Source organism: Trachinotus anak, unplaced genomic scaffold (assembly GCF_046630095.1).
Source record: "Trachinotus anak isolate AG129_WGS33_773 ecotype Australia unplaced genomic scaffold, CSIRO_AGI_Tana_v1 ptg000032l, whole genome shotgun sequence".
In the NCBI taxonomy this organism is placed as follows: Eukaryota; Metazoa; Chordata; class Actinopteri; order Carangiformes; family Carangidae; genus Trachinotus; species Trachinotus anak.
In genome coordinates, this window is record NW_027273883.1 from 10616045 (window position 1) to 10634398 (window position 18354).

The 18354-nt window shown below is 40.8% G+C and overlaps 3 protein-coding genes across 4 annotated transcripts; 1 reads left to right on the plus strand and 2 right to left on the minus strand.

Moving 5' to 3' along the window:
* Positions 1-5379: 5379 nt before the first annotated feature.
* LOC139613356 (uncharacterized) lies at positions 5380-9222 on the minus strand. Its single transcript, XM_071469931.1, has 3 exons — positions 8639-9222; positions 6540-7376; positions 5380-6266 (listed from the first exon to the last, which is right to left on the minus strand). Exons 1-3 carry the CDS (start codon positions 8948-8950, stop codon positions 5751-5753), a joined length of 1665 nt encoding a protein of 554 aa, XP_071326032.1. The 5' UTR covers positions 8951-9222; the 3' UTR covers positions 5380-5750.
* Positions 9223-10042: 820 nt separating this feature from the next.
* ino80e (INO80 complex subunit E) lies at positions 10043-13828 on the minus strand. Of its 2 annotated transcripts, XM_071469932.1 has the most exons (8): positions 13721-13820; positions 13305-13387; positions 13140-13210; positions 13002-13054; positions 12793-12874; positions 12109-12226; positions 11664-11762; positions 10043-11221 (listed from the first exon to the last, which is right to left on the minus strand). In XM_071469932.1, the coding sequence occupies exons 1-8, from the start codon at positions 13746-13748 to the stop codon at positions 11015-11017; spliced, it is 741 nt and encodes a 246-aa protein (XP_071326033.1). In that variant the 5' UTR covers positions 13749-13820; the 3' UTR covers positions 10043-11014. The 2 variants fall into 2 exon arrangements, with proteins under 2 accessions (XP_071326033.1, XP_071326035.1); XM_071469934.1 differs by lacking the exon at positions 11664-11762 and having other exon boundaries at positions 13721-13828.
* A 1059-nt stretch (positions 13829-14887) lies between these two features.
* On the plus strand, positions 14888-18148 carry LOC139613385 (zinc-binding protein A33). Its single transcript, XM_071469992.1, has 6 exons — positions 14888-15331; positions 15609-15704; positions 15910-16143; positions 16826-16848; positions 17069-17184; positions 17271-18148. The coding sequence occupies exons 1-6, from the start codon at positions 15266-15268 to the stop codon at positions 17822-17824; spliced, it is 1089 nt and encodes a 362-aa protein (XP_071326093.1). The 5' UTR covers positions 14888-15265; the 3' UTR covers positions 17825-18148.
* Positions 18149-18354: the final 206 nt, after the last annotated feature.

An 18354-nucleotide genomic window follows, 5' to 3' on the forward strand; every position in this document is an offset into this window, starting at 1 on the left:
ATCTATATTAAACAAAAACAGAAACACTAAAAATGCTTCAGCTTCAAATGTATCCTGTCCTAAAAATACCATCAGGGGGCAATGTTATAATGACTATTGGACCAGGACCTGGTCATCTTTCAGCACAAACACTTTGTCTGCATAAAACAACCTCCTCTGAACTGTCAGCTGACAGATTGACTCCCATATCAAAGGCTCTGGCCACTATAATCATAGAAGATCTGTCACCATCCTCGGCAGCCAGCAGAGGATACTTGAAACATTTCATCCTGTTTCCTGCATTATCCTGTGAACAACAGAAAAATGTCACAATACATGAGGTAAGGGTGCAGTTGAGGAATAAAATGCAAAATATACAGTGCATGGTACCTCGAGCTCCATGTCTGGCAGTATGTGATGAGGCAGATTCAGACAGAACTGTCCCAAGGCAACAATAGCCTCCAGCTCCCCACATAGGGCTGTGCTCCCCAGGTTGAACATGGGCGAGTCCCACTGCTCATCTGTCTTACAGAATCGACCTGCTTCATCACCAGTTCGACCTGGAGGGAGATCCAGCATATATTCAACACACTAAACTACTGTCTTTAAAACCAGTGTGCTGCAGCAACGGATGAACTCAGAATTTTACAAAACAAGTTAAGATTAACTCAGTTAGCTGATTATTATCTTTTCTTACCTTTCCAAAGATGGACTGGCAAATCTTCTTCTGCAGCATAGTGTTGAGTCATTCCACATCAGTGGCCACAAATGACAGCTGGCGGACGTGAGCGTGAGATGAATAGTAGAAGCTTCACTTCTCTTCTGTCAGCTGGGCATAAACAGACAGAGACAAAAGCAATCATCCGTTCTTCACCTCAGTGATCAGAAAACAAAGCATATGATAAAATTGAAAAAAAAAAAAAAATCACACTCCACTCTAAGGGATGTACCAATCCAGAAAAGTCTGTTGTAATCTGAACTAACACAGATCAGCTTTATACTCAGAACTGGAGGAGTGCACCTCTGTTGGTTCAGTGCAAGGAGTGCAAGATCATGTAACGCATGGATACAGGAGCAGACACACAAGGCTATTATGGCAAGAATCATGGACAAGATGGCAGAGTTGGTGAAACAGAGAAAGTGAGTTGAAGTACACAGAGCGAAAACTGAGCTCCAATCTAATCAATCTCTAGTCAATATAAATGCAACTCTGAGTTTATCTCATGGAGCTCCCCACCCATGACCCCAGAGTTTACCTGGAGAGTCGGCCAAGGAAGCGTGGAAGACAGAGAAGTTGATGAGACTGTAGGAGGCCAGGAAGAAGTTGGAGATGATGGGAGCAATGATGTTCAACTCCACCAGCAGGCAACAACAACAAACGTATTCAATATCAAAGACCGGGTGTTTGTTCTGTTTCTTATTCAGGAGTTGTTGAAACTTTAGTGGTAAGACTGTAAACTGAAGTTTTAACTGTAAAATTTAAACTCTGTATGTAGATGGAGCAGTAGTGATGCGTACAGCCGCCCACCAATGAGGATGAACACGAGGCCAATGCAGAAAGTCTAGACCGAACCAGGGAAAGGCTCGTTGTACTTCCCATAACCCTTTGCAAAGACACCCAGCCCTAGATAGATGTCGTCTTTACACAGAGCCTAATTTGATTTTTTTTTTTTTTATTTGAAGAAATTTCCTTAAGGCATTCACAAGGCCAAAACCAAGTTTTGTGAGGTGACCTTGACCTTTGATCACCAAAATCTAATCAGTTCATCCTTGAGTCCAAGTGGATGTTTGTGCCACTGACTGAGTTTCCGGCTGTCACCAGTGCGGAGGCACAAAAAAAAAAAGGAAACAAAAGGGGTTAGCTGGAAAGTTAGTATTAGCAAGCCTCGCAAGGCAGCTGGCTTGACCACGGCCCTGTGCCCAGCCATCAAGACAGATGCCTCGCGAGGCCACTCTCCTTATCCAATATAGGCTCAAATTAGGATCAAAATGATTTTGAGCTTGTAAAGTAATGTTTGTAGTTGTAAATCAACCTTTGCAAACCTGTAAAATAAATGCAGGTACAAACGATGTTGTTCCCCAGTTTAATTTCCTCTGAAGCTTTATGGCTTTTATTAATTTCCCCATGCCAATCCTTCCCTTAGATGCAGAATAGAATCAGGTTACATGGAGAAATTATTGTTTTTATTTTTTTTAAAAATGACACATTTACACAACATGAAAAAACACACATTCACATGGACCCACAGAGGGTAAACCAGTAAACATGAAGGAAGAGTCCAGAAAAAACATCAGCTGCAAGTGAAACAAGAACCATAAACTGCATGTAGTTCAAATTACTAATAAACTACAACAATCATAAATATACAGTTCATTCATTTGAAATAAATTTTGACTAAATAAAAGGCTTAAATGTATCAGTGGATGCATTTTCCATAAAATATTGATTCAATGTCATAACTGACTAATGAAAATGAAACTCCCACATTAAGAGCTATTGAGTAAAAACAAAGAACTAATAAAAACATAAAAAGATACTCTGGAAGTAAAGAGTTGCTTGCAAATGTCATTAAAAAAAAGTCTAAAAAAGGCTTGCTCTTATCAGTCAGGCTGATGAAGTTATATAGCTGAAATTTTGAGCCACTCTGGGAAATAAATTAGCTATTGAAATACGAGATAAAGCTTAAGATTAGAAACAGTCATTTTCTTTTGTAAGAAATTACACAAACATTTTATGGCCTCACAGTGTCAGAGCCCTTTGCATTTTTATAGAGCAAACTGAGATGACATTGCACATTTTAAGGTTCTCCTCCCGTTGGTTTTTAACTGTAGAGGAGATTCACAAATATTGACCGAGCTCTTCTGGGGCATAGGAGAAAGAGGGGACTTTATTCAAATGATCATGTAAACTTGAAAATGAAAATGTAATTTTTCACACATGCATGTGTTCTAGGATTACACTGGACATGACTTAATGAAAGCAATCGGCCGGTTTCATTTGAAAGTATTTAATCTTGTTTGATGGACCAAGGCGCAAGTGGATAAAGGTGAGTGGTTCAATTTCTACAAATGAAAGAAAGTTTACATACAGGTCAAATTCAATCATTATCTTGAACAGAGCAATGAACAATTCTAACTCAAAATCAGTATATCAATGCATTCTCATTTTAAATATATAATCACGTGAGAACAAACCATGGAGATTACTTGTACTACTTTTAAAAAAAAATAAACATGACTACAATATAATATAATGAAATAAACTATTACACACTCAGGAACAAAAGTGAAATGATGGAGGGAACCAGGTCAACTGAAGGGCAAACAGAGAATGAGCTCACTCACGGCACCTGTGTGCACTGCCCAGTCAGCACACCTGTGCTCTGCAGACCAGCAGTCATGTGACTCCACTTCCATCAGGATGCGTTATTTAAGTAAAAATTAAAAATGAAATGCAGTAATCCAATTTGCATTTTCATTTTCACATGCTCATGTGGGTGTTCTATGACCTTATTAAAATTAAAATGAAGCTGTTTGACAGTTAATTTTCAAAGACTTCGCCTGCTCTATGAGAATATTCAGATATAATAAGCAAACAGCGCCCGCAGTCCATTCATTTACATTTACATCTCACTACGCTCCTCAGGGGTCAAAATGAAAATGCAGCCTGTCAGTCCTCTCATCAAGGCAGGCCATCATCAGTGAGGACGTCACCTCCTTGTCACCTGTCTCTTTGTCTGTCGGGGGCAGTGGCAGTGGCTTGTTTTACTGTATGACACTGTGTTTTATATCAATACAACTTAAAGGAAATTTACAGTATGAGTATGATTCTCAAATGTATCACAATAAGTGATAAGATGTTAAGAGACAGGAGTCTGGTAGTTATTCTGACCCCAGGTCACAGCAGAGATGCAACCAGGTGTGGGTATGAGTCTCCTCAGCTCAGCCTGCTCCCTCTGCAGCTCCTTCTTGACCCCTGACCTAAATGCATTATTCTTCTCAGTCAGCAGGGCCTTTAGATCCGGACTCTATTTCAAATATAAAACATGTAAAAATGATATCAGGTTGATGTGTATTTGATCACTTCTAATGGTGACTGCACACACAGTAAACTCAGAATAACAAATCTAATTAAATGCAGGTGAAACAACTTGTAAACATGTTTGTTGTCCTCATTTTGCAACACTTAGAGTCACTCAACAATCACTATGGTAACAGTTATTTGACTGATAAATCAGTTTAGGAGCAAGACTCCTCTCTGAGCTGCAGGTCTGTGATGACCTCTAGTGACAGGAAAGAGGTACTGCTCTATGTAAAGCACTAAAAATGAATTTTCTCCACTTAACTAAAGTATAAAAATGCCAAAAGGGCCCATGTCAGGAAACTCTACATACTTGTGTCTAAATATAATTTATTCTGGCCTCATCCTTATTTTGATTCAATTTAAATGGCTCTACTTGTGTATTCATTTCATTTTATCTTATGTCAACACTTCAGTCCTGTTTGTTTTGTTTTTGTTGTTAGAAAAGATGTGTCATCCATGTGTCCATCCATAATTTTGGTGAAGAAAAAGTCTAGTGAAAGTGCAGTTGGAGTCTCTCATTTGTCTTTTCCTTAAGTCCTTATGAACTCATCTTTCATGGACCTCATGACGTTTTAGGAAAAGCGGTTAAGAAATGAGATTATTTTGACTTTTTGGGTGCAGCCTTAGTCATTTTTGATGACCCTTGATCTTTCCTCTAGCACCACTATCAGGCTAAACTGAGAACTCTTGTTTCTATCATCTGTCCAGTAAAATATTGAATATATATTTAGCAGCAAAGGGCTGAGACTGTTGGGTCTTGGTGGAGGTCTGCTCTCTACTGTACTTTCTTTGAGTTGTCCTCATGTATTGTTTGGTTTTGTTGTGGGGTGCAGTAGAAAATGAGGCTGAAAAGTGGAGCCAACACCTATGGCAATCTTTGTCATTCGAGAAGAGGATCCTCTCCATCCACCCGTAGATGAAGACATTAATATAGTCATCAAAGGAACAGAGGCCCTGAACAAGCTGCCCTGTAAAGGTTTGATTTTAAAATCACAAGTGACTCCAAATGAAAATATTTTATCAGCTGGGATTGCTGTAAATGCAATCTCACGATGTTCTTCTCAGGGTTCAAAAATCCTTCTTGTTGATTTGTATCTCCTTCTAGATACTTTGACATAGAAACTCAACTCAATTTCATACCTTTGATAATATTCTATGTTTTTCTGACATTTTTCCCGCTGACTCAAGTAAAGTAAAAGAACAAGTACAGAACTACACTAAAGTAGAGTAATTGTGTAAAACAACTTTCTACTTCTGGATCAGAGAAAGATAACAATGACAAGAATAAACAAAGAAGGAAATGATGGACCTTATAATGGCAAGCCAGCAATCTCTTTTATTTAAATGTACATAAGCAACAAGTATCATACAACAGTAGTCTTTAACAAGTACATCAGAAAGCACAGTGTGCACAGTGATTTTGAGTCACAGTTGGGTCAGCTCTCAAATACAGCAGATTATTTGACCAGCCAGCTTTCCACAGTGAAGTGTAAGACCTATTTGATAAATGTAATTGTGGTAATCCTTCCATAAGAACTAAGGCATATCAAATGACACCAGCTTCAAACAGTTTTTTGCTTTTTTACACAATCCCAGGTGCTGAAGAAATTTACAAACCAAAACTGAAGAAAACATTTGAAAAAGTTTCTTCCTGATGGCCTCATCTGGAGTCTGGTCCTTTCCTTCTTTACTCTGACTCCTGCCCGTATCCCTCTCTCATCGCACCAGTGAGCATATCCACCATCCCCATTATCAAACCCACTCCCAGCCTAAACACAGAACCCACACAATTTCCACTTCTCCACACCAGCTTCCCCAACCCTCCACCTACAGCTTTGGCCTGACCCCCCATCTCTGACATCATCGTTCCTGCATAATCCTCGCTTCGCTCCCACAGCCGCCCTCCAAAGAACTTGGTCACACACCAAGCATTATCCAACACGCCGCCAAATACCCCTGCTGTGTCACCGGCCAGGGTCCCCATGCCAGTGACCCCAGTGTGGCAGCTGCTCATCAGGGCTCCCAGGATGGACGAGGTGCAGTAGTAGACACTGAAGAAGCAGGTTTCCCCAACACCCAGCAGCAGTTCTGCAGCTGAGCCCAACCACGACAAGAGGTCAGAGGTCAAGACGTGGAGGAGGGAGTAGGTATCTCCAGGCAGAGCACAGAGAACTCCAAGGTCTTCCTGAAGAACATAGGTCACCTGAATCGAGATAAAACAAGTGTCATTGTTTAAGTGAGATAAAAAGTTGGGAATAATGAAATGACAGAAACACCTAAGAGAATGTAATGAATTTAGCTTTGAATCCTCTTACTGACCACACCTCATTCCAGTCTGCTACTCCCATAGACTGAACTGAGGAGACTCTTAATGGTTCCCAAATTGTGTTTAAAATGTTAAGATGCAATTGTTACTGACAATGCTAAACTAACATCTCGATATTTTCTGTCATGAACTCTTGAAAAATTCAATCACCTGTCCAGGTAACTGTGTAACCGTGGAGACCACAGGGCGGAGTGGAGCTTTAAGAATGGACATTGTGGTGGAGAGGATGTAGACCAGAGTGCTGCTGGAATTTGTGTCTGTCTCTTGTTCTTCATCCACAGTCTCGTAGTCAGCTGAAGACTCAGGAGACTCTGATCCAACAGCTCCTGAGCGCCTCACGTCACCCTGCTCTTCACTGCTGCTCGCTGATGTTACTGCATCTTCTGAGGTATCCTGTGTGACTTCATCAGTTTCCTCTGGCTGAGCGTCAAGAGTAGTCTCCCCCTCATTGTCTTGACCAGCAGTGTCTGAATCCTCACCTTTATCATACGTCTCTTCGCCAGGAGCTTCTGATTCCGCCTTTTCTACATTTTCAGGGAGCCCCTCACTGTGAAGACCTACTTCAACTCCAACGGTCTCTACGTCTGCTCCTCCACAACCTTCAGAGAACATTTCTGCCATTCCCAGAATCTCCTCCAGCTCCTTCATGCTCACTTGCCTCTCCCCTCCTCCTGTCTCTCTGATTAACCCCATGTTGAAGCTGCCCTTCCCCCCTGGGACAGCGCAGCAGACTGCAGACCACAGCGGCTTCATCTGACACTCCTCGTCTCCATCCTCAGCAGCCCCGAGACCTCCCGCCCCAGTCAGGATGTAGAGGTCGCCCCCTACAGTGCTGCACTGGGGACTGATGCTTGACTGAACCAGTGTTGTGACTGTTGAATCCCATTGTTCAAGAGGGGAGTCTGTGGGCGAGACAGGATGAGATGGAGCCCCACCTCCCCTGAGGAGAGCTGGTACTGCTACTTCAATTTTGTTTTCTTCCTCTGTCTGGGATAAAGAATAATCACAACCAATTGTTAAGGTGTGAGTGCAAAGAGCCTATATTAGTTATAATCCATAGTATTACCTCACAGATACGACAGTTAGCATTTTCAAAATTAAATCCATAGATTTTGTTTAATTGTTTAATTTTGTTAATTGTAATTTTCAAATACACAGAAGTTTTTTGGTCATGTTAAATGAAATGAAACATGAAAAACAGGATATGTGATAAAATGTATTGTTCCTGTTCCTACAGTTGATGTTTACCAACAGTTGATTGATTACAGATAATTATGCAAGGATTCAAAAGGTCTAAATTTGAAAAAGGTGTTTTTTCTTGGATGGTTTGTTGGCCTCAAATTGCTTTTATCTTGCAGGAAATGATCAAAGCTCACTGTTTACAATGTTTAGTACAGTGGTCAGAGACATAACCAGAGCTTTTACCAAAATGACTGTATACTTCATTACAAGTAAAAGCCCTGCATTCAAAATTCTCCTGAAGTAAAAGCACCGTAGTCTTATTCAAAGAATGACTTTAATTATCAACCAAAAGTACTGTTCTGCAAATAATGGAGATTACTGTTGCAGTTGGTCGAGGAAGAACAAATTTTAAATACTTTATATACATTTAGTAGTAGTTGTTTAGTCCTGCGATTCCAAACGTAGGAGTTGGGCAGGGAGCCCAAGGGGTCACAAGATAAAGCTGGGATGATTAATAATGTAGGAACAAGAAAAACAAAGTTGCCTTACTCAAATTTCTATTTAATTTTGGACTTTTCAATCAGTTTTTGCTTTTTTTTGTGAAAAAAAGAGCCTTGAACAATTATCAAAATCAAACTATCTGAGAGATCGAGACGGGAAATGACTCGTTGATGGAACTGATAACCACTCAGTCATCACAGGCCCTAACCAGACATTGCATTTTTGTAAGGAGCCACAATCCAAACAGACCGGAAACCACTAGTTTAATCTTTCACAAAACATTTAAATTATTAGCTCATGTGTTTTTAATGCAGATTCTTAATGTAATAAGTAACAAGTAACTATAGCTGTCAGATAAATGTAGTAAAAAGTACAATATTTCCCTTTGAAATATAGTTGAGTATAAGTATAAAGTAACATAATATGGAAAGTACAAGTACCTCAAATTTATACTCAAATGCAGTACTTGAGTAAAGCAAGCTGTGATTTTATACTGTACGTCATTCCTCAAATTCCGTCATTCAAAAACAGAGAGTACCACTTTAAACATCATGATGTGTTCTTACCACAAGCTCGTCCCCCTCCTCTCCCTCTCTCTGTGCCCATCCATGGCTGAGATGGAAGGCGGAGTAGACAGCTGTGTCACAGGTTGGTTTGGTCAGAGTGGCAAACGCCTGTCCCCTGGGCAGTCTGTGGCAGAGTAGGCGCAGCAGCGGCCCTTCAGAGGCTCCCTGAGGAGGTGTCTGTCTGTAGAAGCAGTGACTGCAGAGGGTGAAGTCTGACTCTGAGTCCTCAGCTGGAAGAGACAGGCCTGGGCCCAGCACAGCCAGCAGCCAGACAGCCGCAGCAGCTGCACTGACAGCAGCAGGACACAGCATGGTGGTGGTGAGCTCAGCAAATCCCCCCCTCTGTCTCACACACACACACTCGCACAGAACAAGAGGGAGAGGCTTATAAATTATCCAGTGGTTTCCGTATATAGATGGGAGAAGATAAGGTGGCCAAGGTTGGCTGCTGATCTCTTGTTGTTTTTCTCACTCGCTCCTTGTTCTTTCCTCCAGTTTGTCTCCAGCCATGTCTGTCTTCTTTTAATGTCAGCTGTACTCTGAGAGAGAGTCTGTGTTGCAGGCACAATCTTGCTTACTACTTCATTTCCCTTTCCCTGACAACCTCGCCCCCTCTGTCAGTTCCACCCTCTGACTCTCCCTCTGGCTGTACCTCCACTCCACCCCTCCCTCTTATACTCTCTATGGTTACACCTTTAACTCCCTTTGCTGTTAGGTACACAAACCAAGCCCACACCCACTAAATGCTGTCAATTACCTGTAGGTCTGCATTCCCAAACAATAGTCTCTATACAAGCTTGGTCACTTGATTAACACACTACATTATTGTTGGTAAAGCACATACCTGTGAAGTTCTGACTCTGTATCAAGTCAAATAGTTGCTTTGAATTGTTTCCAGATCAAGCAGAACTTGAAACTCCATGTAAAAAGTGAACATCTGAGGTCTAAAACAATGTCTGTCCATAAAATCCTCATTAAAGCTTAATCCTGACAGTGTCACAGTCACGGGTCATTGTCTCGCCCAGAGTGCAGCGATTCTTGAAATCTCACTTCCCAGACACGACACTCATTAAAGCTCGCCTTCCTTAATATAAGAAACACGCCTGTTGAGACATGATGTTGGCTGACTCTTCTTCACAAAATCCTCATGTAGCAAAAACAGCAATTGGTATGTAATCCCATAACCTAGTCCTGTGTACGTGCAAGAGGGGATAAAAAAATATTTAGCACTCCCTTTGAGATCTAGAAGAGGTGGAATCCAGCCAGACTGTGTTCATGTTGCTTAAGAGTCATGGCAAACATGAGCCAAATGTACCCCTGGGCCTCTGTCAAGAGTGGTATTGGGATTCCTTGGCAGAGATGTCAAGCAAGCAAAGAAAATCATGTGCAATAAGAAAAATAAAACAAATTTATATTGGCTCTCTTTATTCATATGAATAAGAATGAATGTTGTCTGTGCACACGTCCTGCATACAGTTCACACAGACTGCAGCATACCTCAGTGACTGAAGCTCTGGAATGACAGTTTTAGGGTGTGAAGCCTTGGGTGGGGCATCCAGCCTTTCAATAAAATGTTTAACACCTTCACAGCTTTTCACATATCTACAATGATGAAATTAGAAGAATTTTAGACAAACACACAACAGCACTAACCAACTGTTTTAGGCAAAATGGCCTCTGTAATATGTTGTCAGAAAAATCTGTAAATGAAACCTGACAAACCATTTAACTTTAAAAACCTTTAGTCATCTAACATGATAACATTTTACATTTGATTCTCTGACACACACACACACACACTTTGATGGGTGTAAAATAATATATTTCAATTAACAAGAACATCTATGATTTGATTAAAAAACACATCATCTAGTAGTATAAATTGAAATCACAGGTGTCACAACTATCTGTAACAAAAAAAAAGACTCAACGTTTTAAACATCTATTATACAAACTCAGCTTTAATGGTGGTTGGGCAATGCAAGACAAATAGCTGTGCAGCGCATAGTTGTGCATTGCCAGACTGTTTAGACAATAAATGACCAGCTTGCACTGGAGTACAAAGTATCATATCATATAATCATCCCAGTGGCAGTAGGTTTTTCTTAAAAGTTTACAAACTGTACTTTTGTCAAAGATTAAATTCTTAACATAATATATGAAAACCTAATTTCGGTGGGAGATATTTTTGACAGCGATACTGCTGTTATGCAAAAGTCCACAAGAGGGAGCTTGGCTCCCTTTTGAAAATCTGGAATGGGCTGCTGAACACAGAAACTGTACAGTCAGTCACATTCTCTCGTCTTTTTCTCCTGCACACACACATGTACAACCCCTTCATTCCCTGCTTATATATACATCTAAACATGCTCAGGTTCACTCGTTCGGGATGTCAATGACTAGTTCAGCCTCATCTCCCTCCCCTCTGTCCTCATCTCCTCTGTCGCTGTCTCCATCACTCTCTCCCTCCTCCTCAGCTGCATCTCCACTTAGCATCTGTCTGGGAACCCAGCTGAAGTGGCCGCTGGCTGTTGGAGGGGCTGCGGGGGCTGATGGGTAATTAGCTGCCATTGGGGCAACAACCTGAAGAGATCAGAATGAAGCAAAAATGTTAGGAATGACAGAGAGAGAGAAAGAGATTATGATGTAGGAAGGAGGGGTCTGGATGGATGGCTGCATCACAGATGTACAGAGTAAATCAGGATAAGCATATAGCGTGTATATGAACTTATAGATGTACTGTCCAGAAGGTCTTCTCAGCAGAGTGCCAAACTTAAAAATACTTAGGGGACTGAATTTTATTTTCTACATCATCAGTGTTCTGAAATGTCATGATTACAGGTTAAATCAAATAAAGATCAATGAAACACTGATTACAAACTGTTATATTAAAACCTGTCACTGTGCAACAAAGTAAAATTAACTAATATTGAGTTTTTGGACTCTAGGAGAACAAAAAAGCACAGACACTTTTCACTTCCTTGTAGTTATATCTACATCCCATTTTCCAGTTTTCCTCTCTCACCTTCCCCGAAGTGTCTTTCTTGTTTTTTGGCGTCTTTGTTTTTCTCTCTTTCTTCATTCGTTCAGCTGGGGGAGCCAAATACTCTGGTGGGAAGGGCATCTGCCCAACACGCACACAGCCCCCAATTTGCCAAACGACCACACGAACACATGTGCACACAGGCATAGACAATTTACAAGAAACACACACACAAAAACACAAAAAACATACACAGAAGAATGAACAATGCAAGGACATTGAAGCCATTACAAATGTCAAACGAAAAACAAAGAAAAGATAAAACAGACGTATGAATAAAATGAAAAACGATCAAATTATATAAATAATGTCAAATTAAAACAGGGTTTAAAACAGGGATTATGTTTGCTGATGAGGAGATGACAATGGCAGCAATGTTACTGTTGCTGGCCTCACTAAAATATCAGAGAGGGAGATGGAAACTCACAGTGTTGAGGTAGGGTCCAGAGCCTGATGACTGCAGGGGATTAACACCAGGACGGGACAGCAAGGAGAGATGAGGGGACGATGATGAAGGAAGACATGCTCCAGGGCTACTTCTTCGCCTGAAAAGAGTATGAGAGAAATAAAAAAAACTGATGAATGGGGTATAACATCATGAGAAATCAAGGCATTTATTTCTCTCTGTTTTGGCCACTAATCCAGTAGTTTTCTAAAGCTGTTTCAATGTTGTCCTGAACAAAGAAGAGACCCTTGGAAAATTCACCTGGCATCAAACAAGGAGACTATTTTGTTTACAATTACAGGTACCTACAAATTACTTGTGATGACTAAAGTCTCAGTTCTGTTAGTACCACATAACTGTATTCTCCTCTCACTTACTGACTCATGTCTTAAATACAAATAATGGATTATTGTTAAAGCCTTATAACCCTTGTACCCAGTCCCCTAAAGACACCATGTTTTTAAGGACTCTGTTGGATAATCTGTGGTTCATTGTACCAGGATTATGTTTACCACAGCATGATTAAATATAAGTCTAGAGAGTAATTCAATTGTATATTACATGTTTATATTCATGCAACGTTTCATGGTAGAAGCGATCCATGAATGTCCTACATAGTGCTACTTGAGAGTCACCCTAAATTTTATGTAAAAATGCCCAACTTACTTCTTTGCTCCATCACGTTCTCTTTCTCTCTCCCTGGGACCTTCTCCTTCACTATTTTCTGAAGACACAGTTGCATCTGAATCTAGAACATACAGGAAAACTTAATCCAGCAGCACAGTGGATACAACACATAATAAAGAAAAGCATATACCACAGTGAGTATATAAGAAGAAAAACTGTTCACTGATCAAAAGAGGTTTTACACCTACCTGAGGAGTCTTCATCTACCCTCTCATACTGTAGCAGTCTGTCCAGAAGGAAGCTAGAAATGTAAATGAGATTGTTGTTTACTGCACAAAACACTGTTTTCCATTCATACTTTTTATGTTCACACAACGTAAAGTCACCTTTTGTCCCTGGAAACTTTGAGAAGTTTTCTCTGTGCTCTCCTCAGCTCCTCCTGAAAACATTCCTGTTCCTGGAAAAGGAAACCAAACAGTGCAGATAAGGAGCCAGAACCTGAATGTTTTTGTAAAATATCAACTGTTCATGAGTTAAATTAATATACTCACATAAACGAGAAATTTTAACTTTCTCTTCAGATTTTTGTATTTCCGCTTGTAGTCAACTTCGACGTCCGCTTGACCGTTCATTTCTGAAACACGGCACACAAATGACTAAACAATGAAATCTACCGTAAGCTAACAGATGTAGCTAACTGATGTAGTTATCCATACTAAAGATAAATTACATAACATGGTCTGTTGATGTAAAAAAAACCTCAACAACACTACATTGTGATAAACTGGATGTAAGCTAAACTAAGCTATGCTAAAGGTAAACGTTAGCTTACACAGCTAGTGCGCTAAAGAAACACAGCTGCGGGTCTCACAAAGCTCTGGAAATATACATCGAGATTTATCTCGAATGTGTAAACATAATTTCGATGAATTATAATGCCACTTTATCCATGAAAAACCACTGATACCTCTTGCTTGAGTCTGTCTGTGCGACATGCTCTTGTTTACTGTCGTGACGTCAGTTTCATGCGTCGGGATGGGCGGACCTTTTTTTTAATTATTTATTTCTATATATAAATATTTAATTGCGGACAGATGTACAAAAAGCAAAAAATGTTCAATTGCAGACGTATTTCGGTTATTTCTTTTTTTTTTTTTTTGTCTAATTAAATACTAACATTCAGTCTGACTGACAATCAGACATGTCATTATTATCCATATATTTTGTGCTGTTCTGTCTTGTATTTCTAGATGCCAATATAAATGCAATTTCCCATGTTGTGAACATTATTAGATGTTGATATTGAAAGATGGCAATAAATTAATCCCATAACTTCAATTCCAAATTAAACAAAAAGTAAAGTTAAAATTTAGAAACCAATGCTGATTCACAGCTGCAGGGTTGCTGTGCATGCTTCCATGACTTCATGCATCTGTCCTTTGTGTTTTATTGAATCATCCTGTCAGTGTCCCCTCCACCTGCCGCATACTGTAGTGCACTGAGTTTGCAGCTCAACCTTAGCTCAGCACAGTCACTTGCCAGGACCTAGCACAATGAATTATAGATGAGGAACATTTGCAGAGAGGAGTAATGCCGCTTCAGTGCACATACCCACAGCCAGACCCCCGTGTGTGTCTCTGTTTGCAGAGGGAGAGAAAGAGACAGGCAGAGACAAAGAAAGAGGTAGAGATATAAAAAGTTTAGATAGGAGAAGAGAGAAGAGGCTTTGGCTGGGCAGTGGGATGCAGATCTATTCCTGAAATAACTGTCCATTCAGAGACTGTGGCCCCCTCTCAGATAATATCAAACCCAGCAGGGTACAGATAGCTAAACAGCATCCTTTAAAGCAACTATCAAACCAAGCATTTTAATAGCTTATAGTTACTGCAATGGATCCTCTCACGCCCACAGACATTAGAGAGTGACCTTGCAAAAATAAACATCCATTGTCTCCCTTCCAGGCAAAACAACTGCTGATATGAAACACAATATCTGACTGACTGGCCGCCTCTCCACTGCCAGATTCTTCTTTCCAAAGACACTAGCTGACAGAAATAGACTCTTCTAGGTCTGCTGCCATAAATCACTGTGGCCAGCCGCCATGCCAGTCAGCAAGCCCCCACCCCCCACCCCCACCCCAGCAGCTACAGTCATCTGCCTCCTTCCCACCCCTCCCTTTCTCTCATCTACTTTTAATGGATTCATATATTTACAAGTCAGGCTGTGGCTACTGATCTGTGCTTGTCAATACATTTTCTCTCGTTAATTTTCTGCTTGGATGTATGTCCTTGTTGCTCTATTAATCTGACCATAGTCTGGCTGTTGTTTTCGTTGTGCTGGCATGTGTTTTTTTTCCTTTCACCTTCTCGCTCTTTCTCCCTCTCCCTCTGTGTATTGTTATGCTTTCATGTCCTTCACTTTGTCCCTCCCTCTGACTCCCTCCAACACCTTTATGGCACTTTCTCAAGAGTCCTTTTGACTTCTGTTTCGTTACTTTTTGCAGAAAACTGGAATGTACCAAAACCACACCAAAGACACCAACAACAACTACAATAAAAGTCTTCTCTGTGATCACAAGGTAAGCTTCGGGTTTTATGGTTTTCACCTGCTGTTGTGTGTAGTACAGCTGACATGAGATACATTTTCTGTGGCTGTTTTCATTTCACAGTTCATATTTGATAGACAAAGAAACTCAATATGCATGAAATTAAATCAGTAACATTCCTGTGTATTCCTGTTCCCATGTGTATTTTTCTTCTCTAATTCTCTTTCTCCTTTGTGTGTGTGTGTGTGTGTGTGTGTGTGTGTGTGTGTGTGTGTGTGTGTGTGTGTGTGTGTGTGTGTGTGTGTTACAGCAAAAGCTTGTCCAGGCTATTAAAAGAATCAAGCATGAGGTAGATGAGTGCAGAGAAGCAGAGAGAGAGACGTACATAGAGTCAGTGGAAGTAGAGGTATTGTTGCTGCATTATAAATTTCTGTCTTTTTCAAAAATACATATATATATATATATATATGTATGTAAAAACTGTGTATTTATATATATATAATTCCTCTTTAGCACAAACTAAATATAAAAATTGTCATATCCACATATTGGTTTTTTTTACCAGATACTGGCTGTTTAAATTACTGACCACCTCTCCCTTCATCTTTCAGAACAGTTTTGATGACCTGGAACGGGAGATCAGAGCTGAGTTTCAGAACCTCCATCGTTTCCTGGATGAGGAGGAGAGTAAGGACCTGGAGCGACTGAGGAGGGAGAGACAGAGACAACTGAAGCAGCTGAAGGAGAGAGAGAAGAAAATAGCAGAGCAAGGGAGAGACCTGGAGAGAGCAATCACAGTGCTCAACAGAAAACTGGCTGAGGAGGACAGTCCTAAGCTGCTCAAAGTGAGGACGCATTTTCACTGAAAAAGAAGAAATGAAGATCCAGAGATCACATCTGATTATTATTAGATTTTGCCTCATTACTGACTTCAATATACTGTAATCATACAGAACTGGTCTGTGTTGATGGGGTCGATATAAATTTGGACTCAGGGTGAGCTGAGGTGTGGGTGGGGAGAGAGGAGGAGGTGGAGAATAGTTTGGACTCTATAAAAGATTCTGGAAAAGTCTTAGCACAACAGCGGAGCAGCAACACATGGGTTTATCTGGGGTCACTGTTGGCATTTCCCTGGGCCTGAAACAAAATTTTACAAAATTTGGTGATTGTGACTTATTTTCACAAGTCACCAGTGAGATACTGGTGACTTGTGCAAATAAGTCACAGGGCTGCGGAGTGATCCTGTTAGCTGTACTCCATTGGCACTTATTTGCTTACTTATAGACATTGATTGGGTGAACAGTTGACTTGCCTGGTTTTGCAAGTCAAAATCAATCAATCATGCAGTCAATGCATGCGTCAGCAAATAGGAATGGACAGCGTAAGGCGGTCTGGCTGAAGGCACAGCTGACAACAAAGACAGCTGTGTTTTAATGGAAAGTCTCTTGGTGGTTTCACAAGTGGCTCTTTTGAAATGCTGTATAAATGTTTACAACCATTTTTTCTTAACTGTTTCTCTCATTTCAGGACATTCAAGATCTTATAAAAAGGCAGGTTTCCTCAAAGCATTTTTTTGTACAAAACAAATTTTTCTTTTATTGTCTCCACCGTTCCACTAACACATTAATCCTTTGTGTATGTGTGCTTGGCATTTCCTCTTACTCCTGCAGATCAATTGATCTCTATAATGCCCTCTGTAGTGTGTCTACCAGGATTAATGTTCCATCATCCATCATTCAGACCTCCCCTTTTCCCATTTTGTCCAAGCAGGTCACAGGTCAGCTTTGTTGTTCCAGCGGAGGTGGACACTGAGGTGCGCTCTGGCCAGTTTGTCGGCCCTATCCAGTACAGGATATGGAAGCATATGAAAAGCTGCCTCTACCCAAGTATGTGTATATATGTCATCTCATCTCACACAGCACATACAAAACAACAGCAGAGCTCACCTTACTTAATCTTTGTTTGCCTACAGATATTACATCGTTGACCTTTGACCCTGAGACAGCCCACCCTAATCTGTCCCTGTCCCAGTCTTGCACCTCAGTTTGGTTTGAGGAGGATAAAGACACGGAGGCTATCCAGGCCAACCCCCGACGGTTCCACTACTATTACTGTGTGTTTGGTCAAAAGGGCTTCACCTCAGGGCGACACTACTGGGAGGTGGAGGTGGGTCGTAAGACAGCATGGAGGTTGGGTGTGGCACGAGAAGATGTCCCGAGAGGGGAGATGACTGCTACAGGCACTTCCAATGGCCTCTGGACCCTGGCCCTGAAGGGCGGATCCATCCTGGCCTGCACCGACCCGAAACCCATCAAAGTCAAAGTGTCTATGCAACTTGTCCGCATCGGTGTGTTCTTAGACTGTGAAAAGGAGGAGGTGTCTTTCTATAATGCTGTTACCATGGCACCAATCTACACCTTCACCATGGGAACGGTCATGGTTCCTCTGTTCCCCTTCTATAACCCATGTGACACAGATGATGGAAAGAACACAGCACCACTTAAGATGTTTAACCCCTCACTGTAATAAGAAACTATTATCACCAGCTTGAACACTGATGGTCCAGTACAAATTGTTAATTTTACATTAGTAGTCAGAGTCATTTTTCAACAAAATAGGCCGTTTGAATACAGAAATTTATAGAGAAGTCCTAATTACATTATGTACTTACAACTTGTGAGAGTGTTGTAAATAGAGAATTTCCAAATTAAATACTCTAATGAAAACACATAAAATGTGATTGTTACTGTACCCACATGCAATTTCCTGTGTATTCTTCATCTAATTTCACTGAATACGTTTGAGATGAAATGTGGTTGAATGAGATTCTTCAAATAAATCTTGAATTCATGCAGTTGTATTTGTGAGAGTCTAAGAAAAGAAAAAGAATGGGGGAGGTAAGTTGTAGCCAGCCTGTAGCTTCACAGTCTATAGCAGGTGTAAGCAGCATTATGATGTTACCTTTGGCCTGTTTATAAATATCTTTGTTGTGCCTGCTCTGCTGTGACATGTCCTGGCGAGGTCGTGGCATTAGTGGGACCTGGAGTGATAAAGTG

Coding starts and splice junctions, on each gene's coding strand:
- LOC139613356 (XM_071469931.1), bottom strand. CDS start 8,950: ATGCTGTGTCCTGCTGCTGTCAGTGCAGCTGCTGCGGCTGTCTGGCTG. Junction 7,377..8,638: donor AGGAGGGGGACGAGCTTGTG/GTAAGAACACAT, acceptor TCTTTATCCCAG/ACAGAGGAAGAAAACAAAAT. Junction 6,267..6,539: donor TTACACAGTTACCTGGACAG/GTGATTGAATTT, acceptor ATCTCGATTCAG/GTGACCTATGTTCTTCAGGA.
- ino80e (XM_071469932.1), bottom strand. CDS start 13,748: ATGTCGCACAGACAGACTCAAGCAAGAG. Junction 13,055..13,139: donor AAAGTTTCCAGGGACAAAAG/GTGACTTTACGT, acceptor TTACATTTCTAG/CTTCCTTCTGGACAGACTGC. Junction 12,875..13,001: donor GGTAGATGAAGACTCCTCAG/GTAGGTGTAAAA, acceptor TGTATGTTCTAG/ATTCAGATGCAACTGTGTCT.
- LOC139613385 (XM_071469992.1), top strand. CDS start 15,266: ATGTACCAAAACCACACCAAAGACACCAACAACAACTACAATAAAAGT. Junction 16,144..16,825: donor ACAGTCCTAAGCTGCTCAAA/GTGAGGACGCAT, acceptor CTCTCATTTCAG/GACATTCAAGATCTTATAAA. Junction 16,849..17,068: donor ATTCAAGATCTTATAAAAAG/GCAGGTTTCCTC, acceptor TTGTCCAAGCAG/GTCACAGGTCAGCTTTGTTG.